The sequence below is a fragment of the Streptopelia decaocto genome (assembly GCF_964273445.1).
Source record: "Streptopelia decaocto genome assembly, chromosome: 12".
Lineage (NCBI taxonomy): Eukaryota > Metazoa > Chordata > Aves > Columbiformes > Columbidae > Streptopelia > Streptopelia decaocto.
This window is the reverse complement of record NC_138667.1, coordinates 9,607,841-9,629,482: the sequence shown is the minus strand read 5'-3', so window position 1 is coordinate 9,629,482 and position 21,642 is coordinate 9,607,841. Positions and strand designations below refer to the sequence as shown.

Below are 21,642 nucleotides of genomic sequence, written 5' to 3'. Positions count from 1 at the left end.
TCGGGAAAAGCAGTTGACTGCTGCCCTCCTTGGAAGCTCTGTTAAGGGTTTATTTACATCCTTGCAATGTAGCATCAGTGCTTGAATAAAGGAGCTGCGGGGTCTGCTTGTGCTCCTGCACCCCAGGATGGAGCAGGGCTCCGGCTCAGCCTGCAAATGTGCAAGCTGCTAGGAAGGTAAATTGGTAACTGGTGAGTGGTCAGGGTTGGTAGGTGTGTGCTCAGACTGTACTCCAGCAGCTTTTTCAGTCTCAAAGTATGAATGTATGGTCTGTATATCAAGGAGGCTGGACTGATTGGTCTCCTGTGGCTTTGTAACCTTCCGGTGGAATAAAAATCAAACTTTAAGGCTGGTGCCAAATCTGGGTGGAGGAGCGAGCTACCTACCTACCTACCTACCTACGTACATACATATATATATATATATATATATATATATATATATATGTTTTAACAAAGATGTTTCAGTCTGAAAGAAAGTGGTTGGTGTTTTATGTGTGGCCTGTCACGTTCTGACACAGTATTTCCCTTTATAACTGCAGTATCAGGGACAGCAAGGGATGCTCCTCCTGTTTCTGGGAACTTGACAAACCTGCCTGGAGATGCGTTTTAACAGGCTTGGGAAAACCAGCTCAGACACATGTTGTGTGTTTATTTTTTTTTTTTTTTTCTCTTAATGGTTTTGGCTCTTGTTTCCAACAGTTGTTTTCTTCTAAGGACATAGGTTAAAGGGAACACACATATTGAACCAAACAGTTCTTTTTCTTTAGTCTCCTATTCTAGCAAGTAGGGAAGAAAAAAAAAATTACAATTGGTTTCCTCTGTGGCCCATTTTTGCTGGTGGTTTTGGTCTGGCAGATGATCCCAGAGCTAAGAGTCGCTTGTCCAGGCAATACCCTGCAAGGTGTGAGTCACCCAGTACTGCATTTGGGCAACTGGAGCTGTGCACAGTGTTCCTGACGGAGCGTTAACCAACTCTTGTGCAACCATATCAATACTTTTCCAGGAAATACATTGCCCAGTAGTCACTAAATAAGCATAAACCTTTTCTTGAAATCTGTCAGCATGTTGAAATCAAGTCTCCTCAAGGAAAAACTGCTGGTTTTGTTAAAATGTGAGTCAAGAAAGGAGAGGGGCAGCTCGGGTTTGCCTGGAGATTGGGTTCAGAAGCTCAGTCTGAAGCAGCACCTTGTGGTTAATGTCTCTAGAGGTTTAATTTCTTAAATACACTGGGATCTTCATCAAGCATTTTACCTGGAATCTTTACTTCCTTTTTTTCCAGGAATCCGAAGCTTGTAGCCCCATCCTTGTGCAGAGTAGGAAAATACTTTGAAATCTGACAGCTCTTTCTCCTTCAGTTCTGCTGGGGTATTATCACAGTAAATAAGTACGTATATAGTGTGCGCATATACATGAATTTTTTTTTTTTGGTCTGAACTGAAGGAAACCCTTGAGTTGAGACTAGGCATTGCCTTGATTACACAGTATAAGATCACTGTTGCAGGACTTGCACAGGTCTTGGCAGCAGCCCCATGCAAACCTGCCATTGCACAGCTGGAAGCAGCTGAGGGCGAGAGCAGTGCTGTTTGGGGAACACCAGGAGGTTTTAATGCAGTTAAGTTTTTGCTGGCTTTTTATCCATTGCTCTTCTTTTTAGGTGGGGAGCATTGTAGACTTGTTGGGTGCAAAGTCTCTCCCTTTAGGCAAGAGCAGAGACTGCATGGAAAGGAGGAGATGGCTCACAGGATTTTGTTGCATGACTTCCATTGTACAACTTTCCCGTGTTTAATCATGATCTTTTCTAAATCACTGCATTTAACTTGTTTTCATATGGATCTGGAGTGGTTGATTTACATTTATTTAACATAACGATAGACTAGGGGCTATAGGCACATGGCACAGCCCTTCTTTATGTAACAAGATTCCTCAGTATTTGGGTAAAGTCCAAATCCTAAAATGAGAAAGGCAAGTAGATTGGACCAAAATTAAGGTTTTTCATTCAGATGTCATCAAGGTGCTACGTCTCTAAATCAGCTTCTCTGATTCAGTATTTTTCCCCAAACCAATTCATCTAGTAAAATGTTATTAGAAGTGGCTGAAGTTCTCTTCTGGCATAAGGAATTTAAGAGCAATTATCAGCTTTTTTTTTAAATATATTTTTTTATTACTTTTTTTTTTCATTTGTCTTAGAAAGAAATATGAAATCTGCATGCAACCTTCTAAATATTTCCAGCATTTAAATAGCATATGATAATTTAGCAGTACAGTACATTATACAGAAAGATAATACAGGGAGACTTCCTATAGTGTATTTACAAATGAAAAGGTAGTTTTGTTATTTTAAAAAGATGAATTCATTGCTTAACATTGAAGTATTACATTCAAAATAATGAATATGTTGTATTGTGACTAAAACGTATATAGGTATTTATATGTTTACCCTATCATTTTCCATAAAAAGGTACCTTTTAAAGGTGGTGTTGTTGCTACAAATCTAGGAAATCATAGTCTTGAAGCTTAAAATGTCTCAGTACTGAAGCCACAAACTTCCTGTGAGAACTTCAGGTGGAAAAAAAAAATTAAACATTTTCTTAGAAAGCATTTCTAGGTCATTTTTATTACTAAGACATGAAATGTTAAATAGGAGATATGAGATGCTTCATCCTGCAGCAAGCCCTCAAGTCCATTAAAGAAGAGGTACCCAAGTGATGTCGATACTCTTCTGACGGTGCGCTGAGGGACCTCACTTCTGCAGTTACAACCATGACATTTTGGTGGCATCTTCCCCAGCAAACTTGTCTTTGGTCCCCGCTTAGCCCGACTAAAGTGGAGGCTGCAAATGTGAGCAACAGCCGCAGCACCGAAGCTTTCCCGCTGTGAAAGGGTGAGGGACGCGGCTGTATAACACCTTTACAAACATTACTGTTTGCCTAATGAGCTTATAAAGCTCGATTGCAATCATAGTGAAGTATGAATGAATAACAATTAAAAACAAACAAACAAACCCCACCCAAACACAAACTCCCCCTATCTCTTGAAAATGAAAAGCGTGAGTTTTCCCGAGCAGACGGGTATGAAATCTGAAGTGCAACAGATGCTTGTGAAATCTGGAAGCCTTTTGCACGTGGCTATAAAATGTAAAAACTGACCCTTGGTAAAAAGTGCTTTATAATAATATAGAATTTGTGTCTTATGTCTGTGAGAGAAATAACCTTCTGCAGAGCCCAATCCTATGCCAGCCAAGGGAGTCCATCCCATTCCTCATGCTGCTTCCTCTTATTCTTCATAAACCCTAAACAGAAGGAAAGTCAAGAGCAAGAAACTTGAACTATGAATGGAAAACAACTGCTTTCCAAATAATAGTGATAAAATTAACAACAATAAAATAATAAAAATCCCCACAAACAACAACAAAAAACCAGAAGCCAGAGTTTTAGCCTTTGCTTAAATTGGAAAGTAAGTTATCGACTTTAGCAGTCACCGGATTATTGTAATCCATAAAGCATCTGGGAAGAGGGTTGGACTTTTAAACCCTCACATCTTGCAGGCATGTGGGGAGTAACATGCTCTGCCATGATTATCAGGATACAAAGATGAAAAAAATCCATATCTGCTCATACACTTTAACCACTGGAAAAATCCTTCTTTCAGATAAAATGTTGAAGTATAACATGAGCTGTACTAGATAATAAATTCACAGTATCTGTTATGTTTGGAATAATATTATAGGCACTATTATTTACCTAGTTTGCATCCTGGGAAGACCACTCGACAGACTTGTTTGCTTAAAAATCCCTGGCTCTTTGGCAAGTGTGCATGAAAGTAGTTTTCCAGGGCATGTGGAAAATGAGGATCAATGGTGATTTGGGGAAGAGATTTATGTTTGGACTATATTTAAATTTCATTTGCATTTAAATTCTCTGTCTTTTCCTGGGGAGCAATTCAGTGGGTTTGGTACAGCTGGCACTGAAGTCACTGACAAATTGTTTATTTGTTATGAGGACTTGGTTTCAATCAGGCTTTTTGTGTCTGAAATAATTCCTTGATGCTTCTTCAACTGCAGTTCAACTCAGCTGCCTGGTTAGCAGTGTCGGGGACCTGCTGGCTGCGATGTGGGGGTGACATTCTGCAGCGGGGTGATGCCAGCCAGCTCTGGACATGGCAAAGCAAGGTAAAGCATCGAGGGTTGCACTGCATCCCTTCTACATGGTTGACAGCCAAAGCTGTAGGGATTCTGGGCTTGCCATCCCTCCTTCTCGCCCAGTCCCCATCCCCTGGCTGGACTATGGGAAATCCTCAAGCTGACCCTTATTTTGGGCTACAGAGGAGACCATCAGCAGCACTGCTAATATCTGCAGACAGGAGCCACTCTGCAGAGCCCACACCTGGCCCTCACATCCTTGCACCGGGCATCCCTCCTCTCACTCTGCGCAGGGGAACTCTGCACATTTCCTGAATGCACAAGTGTCTTTCATCATCTTAATGGCAGCCCTATTAAACAAAACAAAACAAAAATGGAAGAGTGCAAATCTGTGGTTATGCAATAGCCAGGTCTTCCCCATGTCCTCTGTTTATGGAGCCACAGGGGCTCGAGGGATCGAGACGAAGGTTCAGCACCCACCACCGCTCATCGTGCCATGACATCTGTGCCACTGGCACTGCCTGGCTGTGGCAGAGCTTGATGGCATTCTTGGACCTGCCAAGAGATGGGGCTTGTTGCTCACTGGCCTCATTTACTCTCTAATTTTGGGGAGCAAATTTCCCATTGGTTGAGGAGGATCAGGTTTGGTGGGACTGTACTGCCTGCAGAGGATCCCTCTTGGTCATGGCTGGAGAGGTGCTTAGAGTCAGGCAGGTCCCCTTAATTACAGACAGGGACATCACCACTGACCATCAACCAGCAGGAATTGCTTTTTCTCACTCTTCTCTTCTATCTATGACTGACAGCTTGCAAAAAAAAATAAAATCTCTTTGCAAGGGAGAAGGTGGCAGAGCATCTTACCAGCTGCTTTTGTTTGTTTGTTGTTTTTCTGGGAATGATACAGTAGTTAAAATTGGCAAAGCTCTGCATCATGGGATATTGATGATTTTGAGGTAATTAAAGTGTGTGACAGTGCACGCTCTTCCCAGCTCTGCTGACTGCTTTCCTTGTGGCTGTGTGGAAGTAATTTAGCTTTTCATCTTGTTTTTTAACCCGTAGAAGGGAGGTGAGTGTATGTAAATAACTGAGAACATCAGCTGATGAATAGTTTAACAGAAAATAATGACTATTTATAGTTGGAACAGCCTGATTCTAAAATAGAAGTAAGGACTGCATGTGGCTGGAAAGAAATAACATCAAGAACATCCATTAATAACTGTAATTTTGGTAATGAAATACATCCTCTGTGCTGGATAGAGTATTTGCAGTGTGTAAATTTTCCTAGGAGCTCTCTGAAAGCTGCTGATTGCCCAACTTGCCACTGAGATTTTTCTCCTCACCCATTGAGTAAGTTCATACTTACCTGCCTTTCTCTTTCCATACTCTGTACCACTTCAGCAGCCTCACAGTGTTTTGGCGTTTGGGGTTCAGGCAGTGCTGCTGCTCCCCTCTCACCCGCGTCCACAGGGTCACGCTGCACGAGAAGCGAGCACAGGTTATGGAAGTTGAGGAAAATGCGGCTTTTCTGCCCCCACTCCAGATAAATGCCAAAATCAGTTGGGGGGCTCTCACCCAGGTGGGAAGCGTTCATGGTTTGTGTTTTAAGGCAGATATTTGTGTTTATTATCATAATATTGGAGCAGACCTTCAGCTGTTATCACAGAATCACGGAATGTCAGGGATTGGAAGCAGCTTCGAAAGCTCATCCAGTCCAATCTCCCCGCTAGAGCAGGAACACCCAGATGAGGTTACACAGGAAGGTGTCCAGGCGGATTGGAATGTCTGCAGAGAAGCAGACTCCACAACCCCCCTGGGCAGCCTGGGCCAGGCTCTGCCACCCTCACTGAGAAGAAGTTTCTTCTCATATTTAAGTGGAACCTCAGTGCAGTGCGATATTTTCCACCATTAGACTAGGCTGTACCAGAGGAAGAATTACTCTTTTTAATCAGTGGGTTTACTCTGTCTTTTGAGCTTAATAGCTGATTTAATTAGGGCTCATTCAGGCAACTGCAAGGTGTTTGCACGAGGAGTCGGTTGCCTTACAGTCAACAATATCACATCCAAGAGAAAAGATCAGACACACTTCATTGGTAATTTTTTCCTTTGTTGTTTTTTTTTTTTTCTTTAAGTCCACAATATTTTCCTTGCACATGGCAGAGTGCCTGTGTGACCAACAGACTAACTCTGAGCCCCAACACACAGTCCTGGGGGCCTCAGCCTGCTCTGATTACAAGCTGATCCTGCTCTCCCTGCCGGCAGCAGTGGTTTGGTGTCCCCTTATTGTCAGGACAAAGCCTGCTGGGAAACAAAATGTGGCAAAAGTCTTCCTTTCAGGTTTCCTTCCAGAGGGCTTAGTGAAGCCAGCACGGGTTTATCTACCACAATGAGGTGACACAAGAGACCTGGAGCTGCTTCCCAAGAGGGTGGCTTTCCATAAATGTCAAGACTGCTATCACTTCTCAGGGCTCAAAATAAGACAGTTTTCTGGTTTTGTTATTAATTTTGTGATTAAAAAAAAATCACCATTTTAATTGGAATTAGTAGTTTTCTGGAAATACCATCCATAACAGGGAAACATGGTTTTCTGTTTAGCTAAAATACTATAATGGGATTATTTGAACACTGCTAGAAAGGTGAGTAAAATGATGGCAGAAAAACAGAAATAATCTGTGCGTACTGATGGTCTTCTTTTGTAGTTTGGTTCAGAAAAGAGCTGTTTATCTTCTAACACAAGGAAAAGTTCCTTGCAGACTTTCCCAGCTTACCTGCCTGGTGCAGAGGGGACATGGAAGCGAAATGCTGCGCATTACCTGCATGAGCTGAGCTAAGGGTCTCACCATGTTTTCTATCTCAGTGTTTTACAATGTGATCAAATGGCTCTTTCCATTCAATTAACCTTCTTTGCTCTGCTTCTCTGCTCCACCTCCATCAGGTGTGAGCTAAAGTCGCAAAAGGACAAGGTGTAACTTTTGGGTTGTTTTCTGGGAGGATGTGTCCCTTTCCCCAACCCCTGTGAAAGCCTCCAACAACCTCTGTGGCTGTGGACATCAGGAAGAGAAGGGTCACTGCTAAAACCTATGGATTGTCTCTGCTTCAAGGATGTTCTCAGCCAAGGGGAATTTTCCTACAGCTTTGAATAGGAGTGAAACCAAACCCTCACTGGAGACACAAAGTATGTGAGTTTTAAGGGACTTGAGGTCAGCACAAAGTTTCTGCATCCAGCGGCCACCTTCTCAGCTGTGCCGTCTGCACTGGCTGATGCCAGACCTTGGCTTGGATTTCTTTTCTGAGAGACCATAAAGGGTATTTCCAGAAAGTGATGGACAAGCCAAATCACAGGAGAAGGAACAGGAGTTATTCAGAAAAGCAGCAAGATCTACGTTTGCACCAGGAGCCGTGAAGGACAATTCTGGATTTACTGGAGCCTGCAGTCTAAGGAGGAGTTGATGCATGGTTTGCTTCTCAGGCAAACCACCAGGGCTTTTCTCAGGCTGAGATGTGTTGCTTTGACACCACGCACATGCCTTCTGCTTTGATGCTGGAGGCTGGACAGCAGAGGAGATGTTCCCAAGGCAGCCCCATGGCCCCCTGCGGTTCCTGTGCAGTCCCTGGTGCTGTGGGCACAGGGTTGTTTGGTAGCAATTTTGGGCACCCTGAGCTGATGTGTTCCTGCTCTTTGGGATGCTGGTCCAGCAGATGTAAGGGGATGTGCCGAAGAAGAGGCACTGTGGCAGCTGATACCCTGAGAGAGGGGCTATTTGGATGGGCTGCAAGAAGAGGTTGAGAGGGATGGGGAAGGGACTGAAACACTAGAACTTACACCTCCAGACAGATGCCTGTGCCAAAATCCTCCCAGTATATCCACGTCTCTGGAGCTGGGATGAGTGTCCTAGCTCAATGTTTGACCCCCTCAGCATCTTGTGCCCCCATGCATCTCATCCACAGGGATGGTGGGGCTGCACCTCTGCCTACAGACACCCTGTTCCCAAGGCCAGCAGGTTCCTGGCTCTGGTCCCTTCACCTGAGCCAGTGCAGGGACTACCATCACCTCAGCTGTCCCTTGATAAAGGGCCCCAGTGGTGCCCATTTCCCATCTTTGGCTCAGCCGTCCTCACCCTGACACATCCCCACTCTTTGCGATGGGGCAATAAGTGCAAGGGGATTGGATTCTTTCAGACAGAAAGAGTTAAACCTCCCTCCTGTTTTCTGCTGCTTTTCCTCATTCCAGGAGACAGATACACACACAAAATTACTGCTAGATGCACAGTGAATCTTGATAGGTTTTGACAAGACTGAGGACTCAGCTTAGCTACCTCTTACCCTGTGCCACAGCTCTGCTGGGGGGTTATGGCCTCCCCGACAAACTCCTTTCTAAACTGCACACATGTATTTACTTCTTCTCTGACGAACATCATTTATATCATAATTCTCCTACATGAAAAGATAAGAGAGCTTTCAAGGAGGTCAGGAGGGGACTGAGCTTTGACAACTCATTTTAGATGGTCACCACAGCAACAAAAACTCAGTTGCAGGAATTCAGCTCTTCTGTGCCTTGTCTGGAGACTCCTGGATCAATTGGTTCTTGGAATATTAATTTCAGCTTGTTTTCAATACTAATTTCAGACTGCACCAGAGTAGCTGGAAAGGCAGTGACAGCAGCGGCTGAGCCCTGCCTGCCCCACAGGCAGCAGCAGCAATGGGACACGGATGGGACAGCTCTGTCCCCGCAGCTGCTGCAAACCCAGGGACACACTCCGGTTATGAATAGCATTGCTGGGCATCTGCATAACTATCCAGCTGGGAAAGCAACTGCTCGTGCAGTGTTCCAGCTTTCCTGACTTTCTGATTAAATGTTGCATTAATGAGATTTATTTTATATCAACCGAGCCACCAGCTGCTTTCAGGCAAATGCCTGGAGTGGGATGTGAAGAGTTAGTGCCCCTCTACACCAACCTTTTGCTATTGAAAGGTCAGAGCAGACAAAGTAAAGCTGCAAGGAACTGATTCAGGCAGCGATGCTCTGCAAGCATTTTTCTTTTCAGATTGCCATCAGCTGATTTGGGCTTCAAAGAAGTGGGTCTGATGTTCCCTGAGATAAGCTTTGCTCACAATGATGCTGGTGTAAATCTGGAGGAAGCCTAAGGAAGCTCGACTCTCCATTTCTCCTCCATAAAACCTCTGCCGAGTCTGGCAAGTCATTTCTGTGTGGGCAGGATCAGGCTTCGATGGTATCTCCTTTTTTGTGCCAGTCGGACAGGCAGGATTTGGCCCCGTGCACATTACAGAGCGCTGAAAGTGACATGCGGCTTGGCAAGACAGGACTCAGATCCTGCTGTTAAAGCATCTTTCTAAGATTAAGTGAACGACAAACATTCTGTGGGGGAGCATAAACCCTGGAGCAAATCAGTCCTTGATGTTCTGGGGGTGCAGCTTCTTTTGGGATCCTTTTTTTTCCTTCTTAGTTGGCAGAGGGGCTCACTGCTGTCTTCTCTCAGTTAAAATTGAAAACCAACTTTCTTTTAAGCCAGAGATGAGAAAAATCCCTGTATCTGCCTTGATTCAGTGAGTCACTACATCACCTCGATATTTCACGGCAGCATTGCTCATGGCTTGCAGTGAGATGGGGAGGAAAGAGTTTCCTTACATGCTGGGTAATCTCATCGAATGCAAGAGGGTGGCTCTGGTACAAGACAGGCGAAAATCTGGCTGTGGCTGAGATAACTCGTCCTTGCAGAAACCACCACGGACCAAACTCTGCTCATGTTCTTACCCTGCATGCCCCAAATAACTTGACTAAATACTTCTGGATTTTGCATCAGGCAGCTTGGAGTAGGATTTGTCCCTATCTTCACTTGAACTAATGATTTATCCTTTTATCACTACCTGTTCGGTAAATATTTCTTTGAGCAAAAAAAATGATGTCAAAAAATGATAGCTTGGTTTTTGGTCAGAATTGCACATTTTATTGCATCAGATACAGCAAATGCCTATTCCCAGAAATTAGCATGCCAGGGTGTGAGAAAAACAAAGAACAAAGAAGGAACTTGCAGTATAAGGTAAAGCAATTCAGCCGATAGGGAAACAGAATGCAATAAATGAAATAAAACTTACATAATCATCTCTTCCACACAAAACGGGTACCTCGGTTTTATTTCCAGCTTCCGTACGTTAGAGAATCTTATCTTAGGACCTTTTCTTGAGCATTTGCACTTTACGCCTACAAGAGAAAGCATTTTCTCATGTGCCTGCACAGCCTCCTGCATACCAAGCGTCCCTTCCCTGCCAGCCTATGTGCACACACAAACTTCGGTTTGGTCTTTCAAGCCTCAGTGGGAAAAGCTTTTTTTTTAAATGCCATTGAGCTTGAAAAGAGTAATATTTTCTTTGCTATATCCCAGAAAAAGGTAGTGACTCTCTGGGAAATATGTTTTAGAGCACTACGTGTGTTCTGAGGCTTTGTAAACCTGAGAGCGTCTTTTAAAGTGCACCTGCTGTGATTAAATGTAGTTGTATTTAACAAAAGGAAATGGAAGAGTCAGAACTTGCTTTAAACTGAGCAAGCAAATGCACATCCCAGCTACTTTCTCTTTCACTTATGTCTCTCTTGGACTTTGTAGGACTTTCAGTAATTTCTCCTCGTACGGATGCTGTGGTGCATTTGCAGCCAGACAAAAGCTGAGTGTTTTTTAAACCATCACTTTTATGCACGGCCGAAAATGCACACTGGCACACTTAGTGGAATTTGTGCTATGAAATCCAGCTCTGTTCTACTTTCCCTGTGAAAACCACCCTTGGTTTTGAAGGAGATATCTCTTGAATAATGGACAACATGGTGTGACCCCCCACACCATGAGTTGGGGCTATTTGGCTTGCAATGAAGTCACAACTTTGTTGCATGCATTTTATCTCTACTTCCACCTTTAAAAAACTCACAGCTACCTTACCCCACAGATATAATACATCACTTTTCCCAACGTGCAGGGGACAGCTAAATCAAACTCAAGGCTACCAAGAAGCAAATAAAAACTACCAGAAACGCAACCCCCTGGAAAAAATGTTTACATGGCAATAAGCAGAATAAACCAACTTACCTTCTGCGCTGGCTAAGCACATCGCGATGAACAGCAGAAGCAAAGCTGCTGTCAGGAGCTTCATGGTGAGGCAGCAGGTACCTGCAGAGACGCCGGGGATTTTAATGAATTTTCTCACTTCGGCTTTGTCTCCCAGATCCCCTTGTCCCTGGGGCTGGATGTCACCAAGGAGAGGACAGCAAAGAGCGGTTCCCGGCGGTGCTGATGCCCTGCCGCTGCCTGCGCTCCTCCTGCGCCCTGCCCGCTCCCTGCCCGCGCTCTGCCCGCGCTCTGCCCGCGCTCTGCCTGCGCTCTGCCGCTTTCCTCTCCTTGTCCTCTTTTAAAACAGCTCCCGCTGCCCTTGCTGCCGGCTCATTAATATGCAGAACGACTCCGCGGCTCCCTGCGCTTCCTCAGCCCCAGCAGGGAGCGAGGGGGGGGACCGGCACCCCGCGGCCGCTCCTGCCCCGGGGGGGATCCCCCGTCCCCGCCCCGAGCATCCCGGGGGTGGGAGGGCAGATGATGGGGTGGCTGCTCCTGCCCAGCTGGGACATTTCTCACCAGGAGGAGGTTTGCTGGGGGGAGGGTGGTATTTGTGTGAATGGGGCTGCTAGGTGGAAAAAACCCATTTTAGGAGTGCTCCAGAAATACCCGTGCACCTTGGAAATGGGATTTTGGAGAAGTCTCACCTGAGGAGGGGTGTCACCTATTGACTTTATTAATATTATTTTCTAGCTTTAACGAGCTTTCAAATCTAAAGGAACACTTAGTGAATTAAATGAGAAAAAAATATTCCTAAGAGCACTGTTAGGCGGGTTTAGCATGTGGAATGTTTCAGGAAATAAGATCAATTTAGGGTTGCTTTAATGAACACTCCAGCAACGTTCTGCTTTGCTAAGAATGGGGTAGTAACATGCAGAAACTTCATGGATGTAAATACAGGTTCCCTGTCCCTTGCAGAGTCTGTTTCTGATTTTGGTAACAGCTAAAATACCATCTTTAAAATCCAGATTCCAGACTCTTGCCTGCGTAACTGAAATGTGTGAAGATCAGAGTCGGGTCTCTAATATCCTTCATAGTAATGTATTCAAACCATATTGCAGATAAATGCCTCTGCTTATCCGCGGTTCATCTCAGCCCCTCTCCCAGCCCACGCTCCCCATTCCTCCACATTAAATCCCACCGAAACCAGCCATCCTGCCAGTTCAAGCAGTGCTTGGAAAGGACACGCCATGCACTCCCAGCTCCGCTTGCATTTTAAGTTTCCCACATGGCTTCGTTCCTGCCGACTCCCATTGGCAGTGGCCATCCCCACCGCGTTCCCGGCCCGGGTGTTGGCAGGCTGTGAGTACAGCCCTACCACACACAGCCTGCACGTTGCGCGCAGGCAGCTGCCTTGTTCTTGGCCCTGGGTTTCATGTGAGACGTGCCGACATACCGGGAACAGCCTGCCTCTGTTGCCCTGCATGGGACATGGAAGCAGGAGTGGGTGGCACGTTGGGGACAAGGCTGGAGGGGGGAGACAGCCAACGTGGCAGAGAGCTTTTGGGGTGAAAGCCCCGTTGCCGAGCAGGTTTGTACAGCTGCTGCTGGTGCAAGAAAGTGGGGGGGTGGTATGATAATTTTTGTTATGTTTTGGGCATTTGCACTGTACAGCTCCAATTCAGCTCCCGAGGCTCCCATTGTACCCTCCTGAGGATGTGTTGGGGTGTGTGTTATTAAATGTCAACACGATGAAAGAGAGAGGTTTGTTCAACAGCCTAGTGATAAAAACATGTACCTGAGGCATGGCAGATCTTGGTTCAAACCCTTGAAAGAAATTGTCTTTATCCAATTCCTTGTATGAGGAAGGAAAAAACTGCAGGATAGCAGAAAAGACTCGTTTCAAAGTCACTGTCAGCTGGGTGGTGAGGATGCTTGCTGGGCACTGGGGAGACTTGGCTTAAACAAACTCATCCATATCCCATCCAGAGCTGTAATCCTGCCCTGCTATGGCTCAGAGTAATTCCTTCCTCGGCAGCCTCCTCTCCACTGTGCTCAAGAACAGTCTTGGGGGAAACTGTGGGATAGGAAAGCCTTTTTTTCTGCCCCTTTGCTAATAAGAATTTGGGTGCAGCTTTAGCTGACAGCAATTTGAACTTCCCCCGAGCTAGGAAACTCATGTACAGGCTAGAGAAAAACTGAAGGAAATTCTTGAGCTTACTAAAAGTGTATCCCCTCTTCTTGTATGACTCTTGCTCATGTTGAAAGAACCAAGCTTATTAGCTATTGAATAAGTGAAATTCAGCTTTAGTTCCAATTTACATGTAGAAATGGATGTATTTGAAGTGTGTGTAAATACAGTAACTGCTTGCTGTGTGCCCAAGCAGTTTGGTTTCTTTATGCCAAGTGCTGGCTTTGATAGTAATTATTTCTGAGAGCTCAAAGGTGTTTTTTTCTTGGTGTGACAGATTTTGGTGGCCATGTACAGCTGTCTCTGACACCTGCTCTATCTCAAAATGATGAACACAGAAGAGGAAGAAGTTTTAGCAAAAGATTTGAAGGAAAGGAAACGTATGGAATTCACCACAGTCTGCCCCCCAAAAAACCCTAATAATCCAAATATATTTGCTTTGTGCAAGCATATGCTGAGCTGCTCAGCATATGCTGGTGCTTCATGTGCCTGCAGTATCTCCAGCAGATCTGCTAAGCCCCAGCAAATGTGTTTTGGGAAGCAGCTGGTGTTTCATGAGGCTGGGGAGGGCTGTGCTGGGTGAGCCGTGGGGTGAGCGCCAGTCCAAGCATCCCTTTCAGCCCTCACAAAGCCACCTGATTGCATCGTAATTAATCAGGGCTTGAGTTTTGCCTGCCACAAAAGGAATGTTTCAGACCAGATGTAGTCGTTGAGGTGTAGCTGTTGTTCTCAGCTCTGCAGATGGGACTTGTTTGGAGCTGTGCCCGTCCCCAGGGGAGCACAACCATACCTGTGCGCAGAGTGTATCACCCGCTTTGTGCCACTAATTAGAAGGGCATTGTCACTGGTGAAAGCTCTGTCATTTAATCTTATTAACTATGCTTTTCAGGCCTCTGCCCCAGCATAAGTCTCCCTGGCAAACCAAGGTGAAACTGGGCTTTATTTCTGAGGTAAGACCTGGTGGGAACAGAGGGGATTTGCCACCGCCAGGGTGGTGGTTTGTAGTTATCTCATCCTAAAATAAGAAGGAAGAGGTTTAGCAATGGGATTACAATTCAAAGCAGAATCTTCACCATTTTCAGCCACCTGGAAGTAGAAATGTTTCATGCCAAGCACAACACGTAGCTGAGCTGCAGCAAAACATTTGCACTCTAAGGCATGGAGACAAACCCCAGACACATGCGGCCATCGGGGAGGCCCTTTGAAGTGGCAGCTATTGGAACAGAGGTTCACCCCAGAATGAATAGTGTCAGCCTGAAAAGCTCCAGACAAGCCCTTGGGTCTGGCAGTGCAAAGGCATTTATGTCTTTATGCTGAAACAAGGTTTGGATGGGGTCTGTGCTCTGACACCCTCAGGTGAGGCTTTTCCTTTCACTGAGGGTGCACACAACATCCTGACCCACCACACAGAGAGGGTCCCTTGGAAATTTCTCTGCATCTCAGGGACCAGAAGATATACTATTACAATTGTTACCATTATTAGAAATATTTCAGTATTGCTGGTTTCGGTTATGCTGGTTATTTCGAGTGCAGAGTGAGCTGTGATTTGGATTAACTCTCCTTCAAAATGCCATAGTGTTTCATACAAGGAAGATGAAGATGCCAGTCATCGTGAGAAATCTTTGTAAAATGGCCATGAAACTGAAGCTACTTATTGCTGTTGAGGCAAAGTGATGTGAATGGCTCATCTGAGTTAAATTTATAAAAATATCCCAATGAGCCCATCGAGGAGAAGATTAAGGGTTTGAAGTGATGTGACATAATCCCTGCATATCATGTCAGGAATTAGGGAGAGGAATTAGACTTAAATGCTCACTAGAAAATTCAGCATTAAGGTGGAGGTGCACAGATGCCATGTATGTTGTATTCCATTTTTTGGGGTGGGAGGGGGCGGTGTCACACTTCACACAGAATCACAGAATGTTAGGGATTGGAAGGGACCTCAGAAGATCATCTAGTCCAATCCCCTTGCTGGAGCAGAGGTTTTTTATGCCTTTTTGGTGTTGTAACCACGTTGTGTTCAGCACCAGATGCCATGTTCTATATGGGAGAGATGGTGTGAGCCTCCTGCAGCACACGGGCTCTCAACCCTTGCAACAGAGAAAAGATAAAACTAAATTCCAAGCTTGAAGTGAGGCTAGAATTGCCTCAGATTTCGAGAGGCTGTTGCAAGCCCGCACCCACGGAGCCATCCATAGTCAGCAGAGGATGTGTTACAGGCTGTGGTCAAGTCTTGACTTTAGCCTTTAGCTCTGAGTGGCCTTTTTCTTTCCTCAAGAGCCCTGAACAGTAGTTGTGTCATCCTTGCATGTGTTTGTCTATCGTAAGTTGAAAGTCAAAGCTTTGGATTTCATCTTTGGTCTCTGGAAAAGTGGAACATATTTCAGGGAAAACAGCTGTGGTCCCTTCTGTGGAGTTTCACAACGGATGAATTCTGCAAAATAAGGCTTGTATTGTTGTTGCAGTCACTGCTTTCTTTTGATATTCTTTTTATTTTTATTTCCATGATGAGATTAAATTCTAGACACTGCTCCTTCACTTGGGAATAGTTTTAAGGCAGCTCTTTTCATAGACCTAAATTATTCACCAAGAAGGATTTTCTGCTGAGATGAGAATGAGTAGGTTGGATCCAGGACTGTTGTCAGGGCTTGGAGCTCTTTGAAGCTCTTTGTCATGAATCATTAAAAAGCTCTGCAATAACATGGCAAAATGGAGAACTGACTTTTTGTGTAGGTGATCTGAGAATCACCTTTAGATATGCACAAAAGAATTAATCCTGCCTGTGGCTTTTTAAGTTGAGAAAATAGTAAGTTGTGTTGAATTTCCTACTGACTCATTTCCTTGCGTGCTACAACTTACCATTGGTTTTCAATTGCAAGTACAGTTTACACTTTATATGATTTTCTTAATAGGTGTCTAAGCTGAGGATGGTTGTGGGTATTTATTTTGTGCTTAATCACGCAGTCAGTTGGATGCCTTTTTTGCTACCCACCCCAATATTTGCTATAGTGTAGAGGGAATAATGTGAAGGAAAGAAAGGCAGTTTGTGGGATCTGACTTACATTCCTGGTTGTACTGGCCAAAGCCCTGAGAAGTCTCTGTGGTGGTGGGTGGGGTGAGAGCTCCTTGGGATGGGGATGGCATGGGGGTCCTTCCCTTGTTATTGTGTTCTCCCTTTCCTGATTGTTTTTTAATCCTTGGTCTTGGACTGAGGGGATGCTGCATTACTCAATATATGTACATTTGGGACATTATACCAGCTGAATAACACAAGGGCAATTGGGTGGAAAACCTTTCTTATTGCCCCAGGCTTGGAAACAAATTGTGTCATCCTGATTTGCTCATAATATCTCTTTTTGTGTGTCGGTAGTTTTGGGTCATCTGTGGGTGCCAGTTTTTCAGCTGAAAGGCTTTTGGGATGGAATAGGGTGTTACTGTATGTAATAAACTACAGGCAGCCTCCCTCTGCGCTATTAATGCTACTTCTCTGAAAAGATGCGGCTCCGCTGCCAACCCATCTATATTCAAAAGCCTGAGGATTCTGAAAAGGAAACCACAAGGTGTTTTACTTTTGCAGAATAGGACCAAATGAGATCAGCTCCTGAATAGTTTCTGACTTGGGCCCAGGTGAGCTCTTAACAAGAGGGAGGGCTGTGGCAGCAAGAACCACAAATGTTCAGGCACCAGAAAACCTATTCCTGACATTTCTCCTTTTCACAGGCCAAGTACTTCATGGCCCAGTTTGCCAGCAAATGCTCTTAAGTCCATCACTCCCTAAAAGCATGGTCATTTGGCCAGGATTGTGGATAATCACAGGATGAGAATGGGGAGGGAAAGAGCAGTGGTGCTGAGCAGCATCCCCCTCCTTGCTGTACTCTGGGTAATCCCCTCCTGCTTGGTCCTTGCTGAGGATGCTTGCACCAAGAACAGCTAAAGCACAAAAAATTCACACTGTGCTTTACTGCACTGTCACATCCCTCAGTAGGTAGATGTGAGCTTTTTATTTCCTTGTTTTATTATTAATCCAAAAAATCACACAAGGATGGCACATTGGAGAAACAATGTAGTGAAGAAACACTGGTTTCTGTTGTTGAAATTAAATGAGAAATAGCCTGGAGAACAAGACAGGACTCTTAAAATCTATAAATGCCAAATACAATGATACCATGGGGCTTCACATCAGCGGCAGGACCTGGACAGGGACTGGCAAACTGGTGGTACAGCCTCTGCTCTCTGTGAGCTGCCTTAGGTGTCTCCCCCAGATTCAGGGATTTGCCTCTTTCACTCATGGGGACAAAAATATGCCCAGCTCATGATTCTTTCCAAAGGTCTTTGGCAGCCTCTCCTGGCAGTTGGCTGTTTCTGAAAAGGCAGGAGGCTGTTGCTACAGTGATTTGGAAGCAGAAGCGATGCTCTGGAGCCCTAATGCTGCAGGAGAGGGTTGTTGCCCAGGGTTGTCCCCATCGTGGATGGGGCTGGCTTTTTGCTAGCAGCTCACCTTTAGAAGGAGAAGCCAGGAGGGTCACGGGCATACAGTACCCCTCTGTCCTTCCCTTCATCCCCTTTGCTGGATCATCGCTCTGTCCCCAGGAAAGTGTTGGAGAAACTCAGCAGCCAGCACTTTGGCTACATGCTAAGGATTTTATGAAAGTATCTGTCCCATTCCTGAGAGCTCTCCAGATCTCAGTGGCTTGAAAGAGAACCTTCAGAGCAGCTGAATTTTATAGAAGCGGATGTGGCTTTATAGATTCTCTCTGAGATTTGGGTACCTGAGAGTTAATGTGAATTTCAATCAAGAAGACATTAAGAAGGGCAGAGGGAAAACAGATTAGCTGTCCTCTTGCTTTGTGCTATGAGACAATGAGAGAATGTGATGAGATCAATGGAAAAATAAAAGCAAATGAGAAATCAAAGGACAGGCTGCTTTACAGGTTATTTCATATGGTGAATTGGGAAATTTTCCCTTCAGGGGATCAAATATTCTCTTATATTTTCAGCATAGCTGGGTAACTCATGACTGCAAAGATGAAACTCATGATAGAGGCTCGTTCTCCGGGGGGATTCAAAAGGAAATGATCCATTTCAGATACAAGCGGTGGGACACTGCTGGGTGTCCCCTCCCTTGGAGCTCTTCAGACATCATGAAAAGCTATAGTGTCTGCCAGAGCACGGCTTCCCGCAGGGTTCGAGGCCTGGGTTATCGGAGCCGTGAGTCCATCATAACAGCTACAGCAACTGATCGATATCAGCATCTTGTAGAGGCTGAAGCCGCGCACACCTTCCTTCTCTAGGCCCGTTAACAAGGCAGCATTGCAGATGCTCAAAACTAAGATACACAAAAGGATCGGCATCCTTCCCTTTCAGCAATTCTGTAATGCTTCTGGAGTTGCAGTCCTCATGCCTTTAAATAGATCCTTTTGGGGACTTCAGATTTGCAGTGGGCTTTGGCATTCCATCTTCTAACAGACTTGCCCTCAGAGAAAGAAGTACTTTCCATGAGGCCTCAATCCAGCAGTAGCTTCTGGTCCCCACATTTCCCTGAAGGCCAGATATGATTTTGTTTCTTCTTCTTTTAAAGCAGATTGCTGTGCCCGCTCCATAGCTCTGGGGCATTGCTGTGCTGTGCACGTCATACACTCCCATGGCTGCTTCTGCAACCACCAGACTTCAGCCCAGCTGGAAATCAATGTGAAAAGTCCTGCGTTGGAGACAAAAAAATAAACCTTCATGTTCTTGGGTAAAGGGGTGGTTGCCCTGTCCTTTTGACACCAGCAGTCAGGGGTTGGTGATCAGCTCCAGCCAGCACTGGCCTCTTGTGAGCAAAGATTTGAGGTTTTCGTTTTGCTGCCAGAGGCCAAAATGAATGATGTATCTTTGTGCTACTCTCATAGTTCATGAAGACGGAGGTCTCTGTAACTAACTCCTTCACCTTCATAAATTCTTAGGATTTGTATCTCTGGTGCTTTGCACATATTTGCTGGTGATATCACCTAGACTAGACACTGATTTCCCTTCCAAGCACCTCAGTGGGCTTTTCTTTCCCCTTAGCAATGACTCTGGCCATGCTGTGCAGCATCTCTTCCCCTTGCCATAGCAAACTTTCCATAGATATCACACTTTGGTGACACGGGAGCCACATTTTAGCAGTAAGAAAACCTGCACTACAACAATAGGCAGTTAAAACTCAAAAACTGAAACTCCCCACGAATGCAAAAGAACAACAAGAAAAAGCTTTTAAACAGCATTTCTCTCCATGTCTGCCAGTGGTAGGTGCCAGCAGAAAGGAGGCCAGCTCCAAACAATCCCAGCCTTGCCCCACACTCAGCTTCCAGCCTTTGAATGCGTTTTGTTTTGATATCTTATACTTGGGATATCCTGTTTTCTCTAATTGTATTTAGTGCCTGGCTTGGGAAAGGCTGTTCTGCTGTGAATGCAGCTGTGCCCCCACTCCCCATGCAGCCCACCCCCTCGCTCCCAAGCTCTCAGGTGGGACGATCGCCTTGCGGGGTCTGTTTTTGCCAAGGAGACGCTGAAATTATTGGCCGGTTCTTCAAAGATCTGCAGCGGCTCTTGATGTTCCTCACCGGAGCAGGGCAGCGGAAGAAAGTCGCCTGGGAAACGCTCTCCGGAAGTGAAAATCGAACTCTGTAATGCTTTTGAATAGCAAAATACAGTTTCTGAGTACAAGAAGCAGCCCACACAGCCTTTCAACATGTTTGTACCCCAACAAACCCACATTATACCCAACATGCTGATTTCTTTAACGTGTAAATAGCTCCAGATAAGCTATTGGGTAAGGCTGGCTTCAGAAAGAAAAAAATCAGGGTAGGTTTGCCTTTTCCACAACACTAGCCTGGTCTTGTATCCGTGGTCACACTTGTTGGTCAGGAGGATTATATCAGCCAAGAATGTAATTGCTAATCTGACTCGTATGTGTAGGACAGGGTAGCCATGTTTTTTCCTGAATAAACTCTTAAAACAGCCCAGTTCAAGGTAAGTGACCATTTTCCCCCTTCCCTTCACCCCCATGATTTTGTCAAAGGATATTTCCAGTTATATTGAGTTTCTCAGAAATTTCCATTTTATTCCTTTTTTAAGCTGGCCACAGCGGCAGCAGACAGCAGAGGATATAGCACACCAATGTCACTTTTAAAGCCTCTTACATTATAATAACTTTCATAGACCTCTGGGCCTGTCTCTGTCTCCTGAGTACAACAAACATTAGGGATTTCCATTCCAGACCTTTACTTCTTCCCTGGCCCCATGTACAATTCCATTGGGTGTTACACTTGAAGTTGCAGAGATGGGAATTTGGCTGATGAGACCAGACGGGAGAAAAAAGTGCTGTAATTGTTTTCTCAATGTCAACAACCTGTTGTTTTAAGGTATAATTTGTGCCTCTGTCTGCACAAATCCATCTGGGGCTCAAGCATGATAAGACAAGTTAATATTTAGCATTCTTTATCTTCTGTTTTGCGCCGCTAGGAGACAATTTCCAGGGTGAGGCAGCTGAATTTTGCACGTAGTCTTTCTCTAGTAAAAGCAGCCATGATTCACATTAGGTCAAAATGTAAAGTAATCCCTGTCATGGCAGAAAATATGAAAAATCAGAAGAAACTGGTAGGGTTTTACAGTAGCCTTGAGCTTAATATTCTTTGCTTTGTTGTCTTTAGACTTAAAAGGAAAAGAGCAAATGTTTTCTGCAGTGCAGCTCTTGCTTTGTAGTGTTCTGCTTTACTGCTCTTGAACATTTTAATACCCAAAACACTGCACTTAAACTTCCAGCTACACTGGCTTCTGATAGGCATGGAGATCACTCAGTACTGCTCCTTGCCAGGACTAGATAAAAATATGCATTAAAAGCCATTTATTGTTTAGATATATATATTAGCCTCTCTCATGTCACCATCAGTAGTCCCTCTTGCTTGAAAGCCAGTGGAAGCCAACTAAGCAAAAAAAGTAGAAGAAAAATAACAATTCCCTCTCTCTGATTTCCATGGTGGGGTTTGCTGGATGTGGGATTGATGGATTGACAGAGTATTGCACATCATTTTGGGAACACCTTGAACAGTATAAACCACCTATCAGACGTTCAGGACATGTAAGTCAGCATAACTCCAACAGTTGAAGCTCCACTACAGAATATTCTGTTTCTTTTCAGTGCATAGTTTTAACAAACTCAGAGGCCAAATCTTGCATCTTTTTTTCTTAATTCGTTCAAGATGCATTCTATAAATCATCCCTGACTTTGACCCATGA

The 21,642-nt window shown here is 44.8% G+C and overlaps 1 protein-coding gene across 2 annotated transcripts; it reads right to left on the bottom strand.

The window, feature by feature from the left end:
- Positions 1 to 2,184: 2,184 nt before the first annotated feature.
- On the bottom strand, positions 2,185 to 11,680 carry CXCL14 (C-X-C motif chemokine ligand 14). 2 transcript variants are annotated; one of them, XM_082063994.1, is made up of 5 exons: positions 11,537 to 11,680; positions 11,232 to 11,314; positions 10,252 to 10,357; positions 5,504 to 5,614; positions 2,185 to 3,291 (listed from the first exon to the last, which is right to left on the bottom strand). In XM_082063994.1, the coding sequence occupies exons 2-5, from the start codon at positions 11,293 to 11,295 to the stop codon at positions 3,276 to 3,278; spliced, it is 297 nt and encodes a 98-aa protein (XP_081920120.1). In that variant the 5' UTR covers positions 11,296 to 11,314; positions 11,537 to 11,680; the 3' UTR covers positions 2,185 to 3,275. The 2 variants fall into 2 exon arrangements, with proteins under 2 accessions (XP_081920120.1, XP_081920119.1); XM_082063993.1 differs by lacking the exon at positions 11,537 to 11,680 and having other exon boundaries at positions 11,232 to 11,522.
- Between the last annotated feature and the right edge of the window lie 9,962 nt (positions 11,681 to 21,642).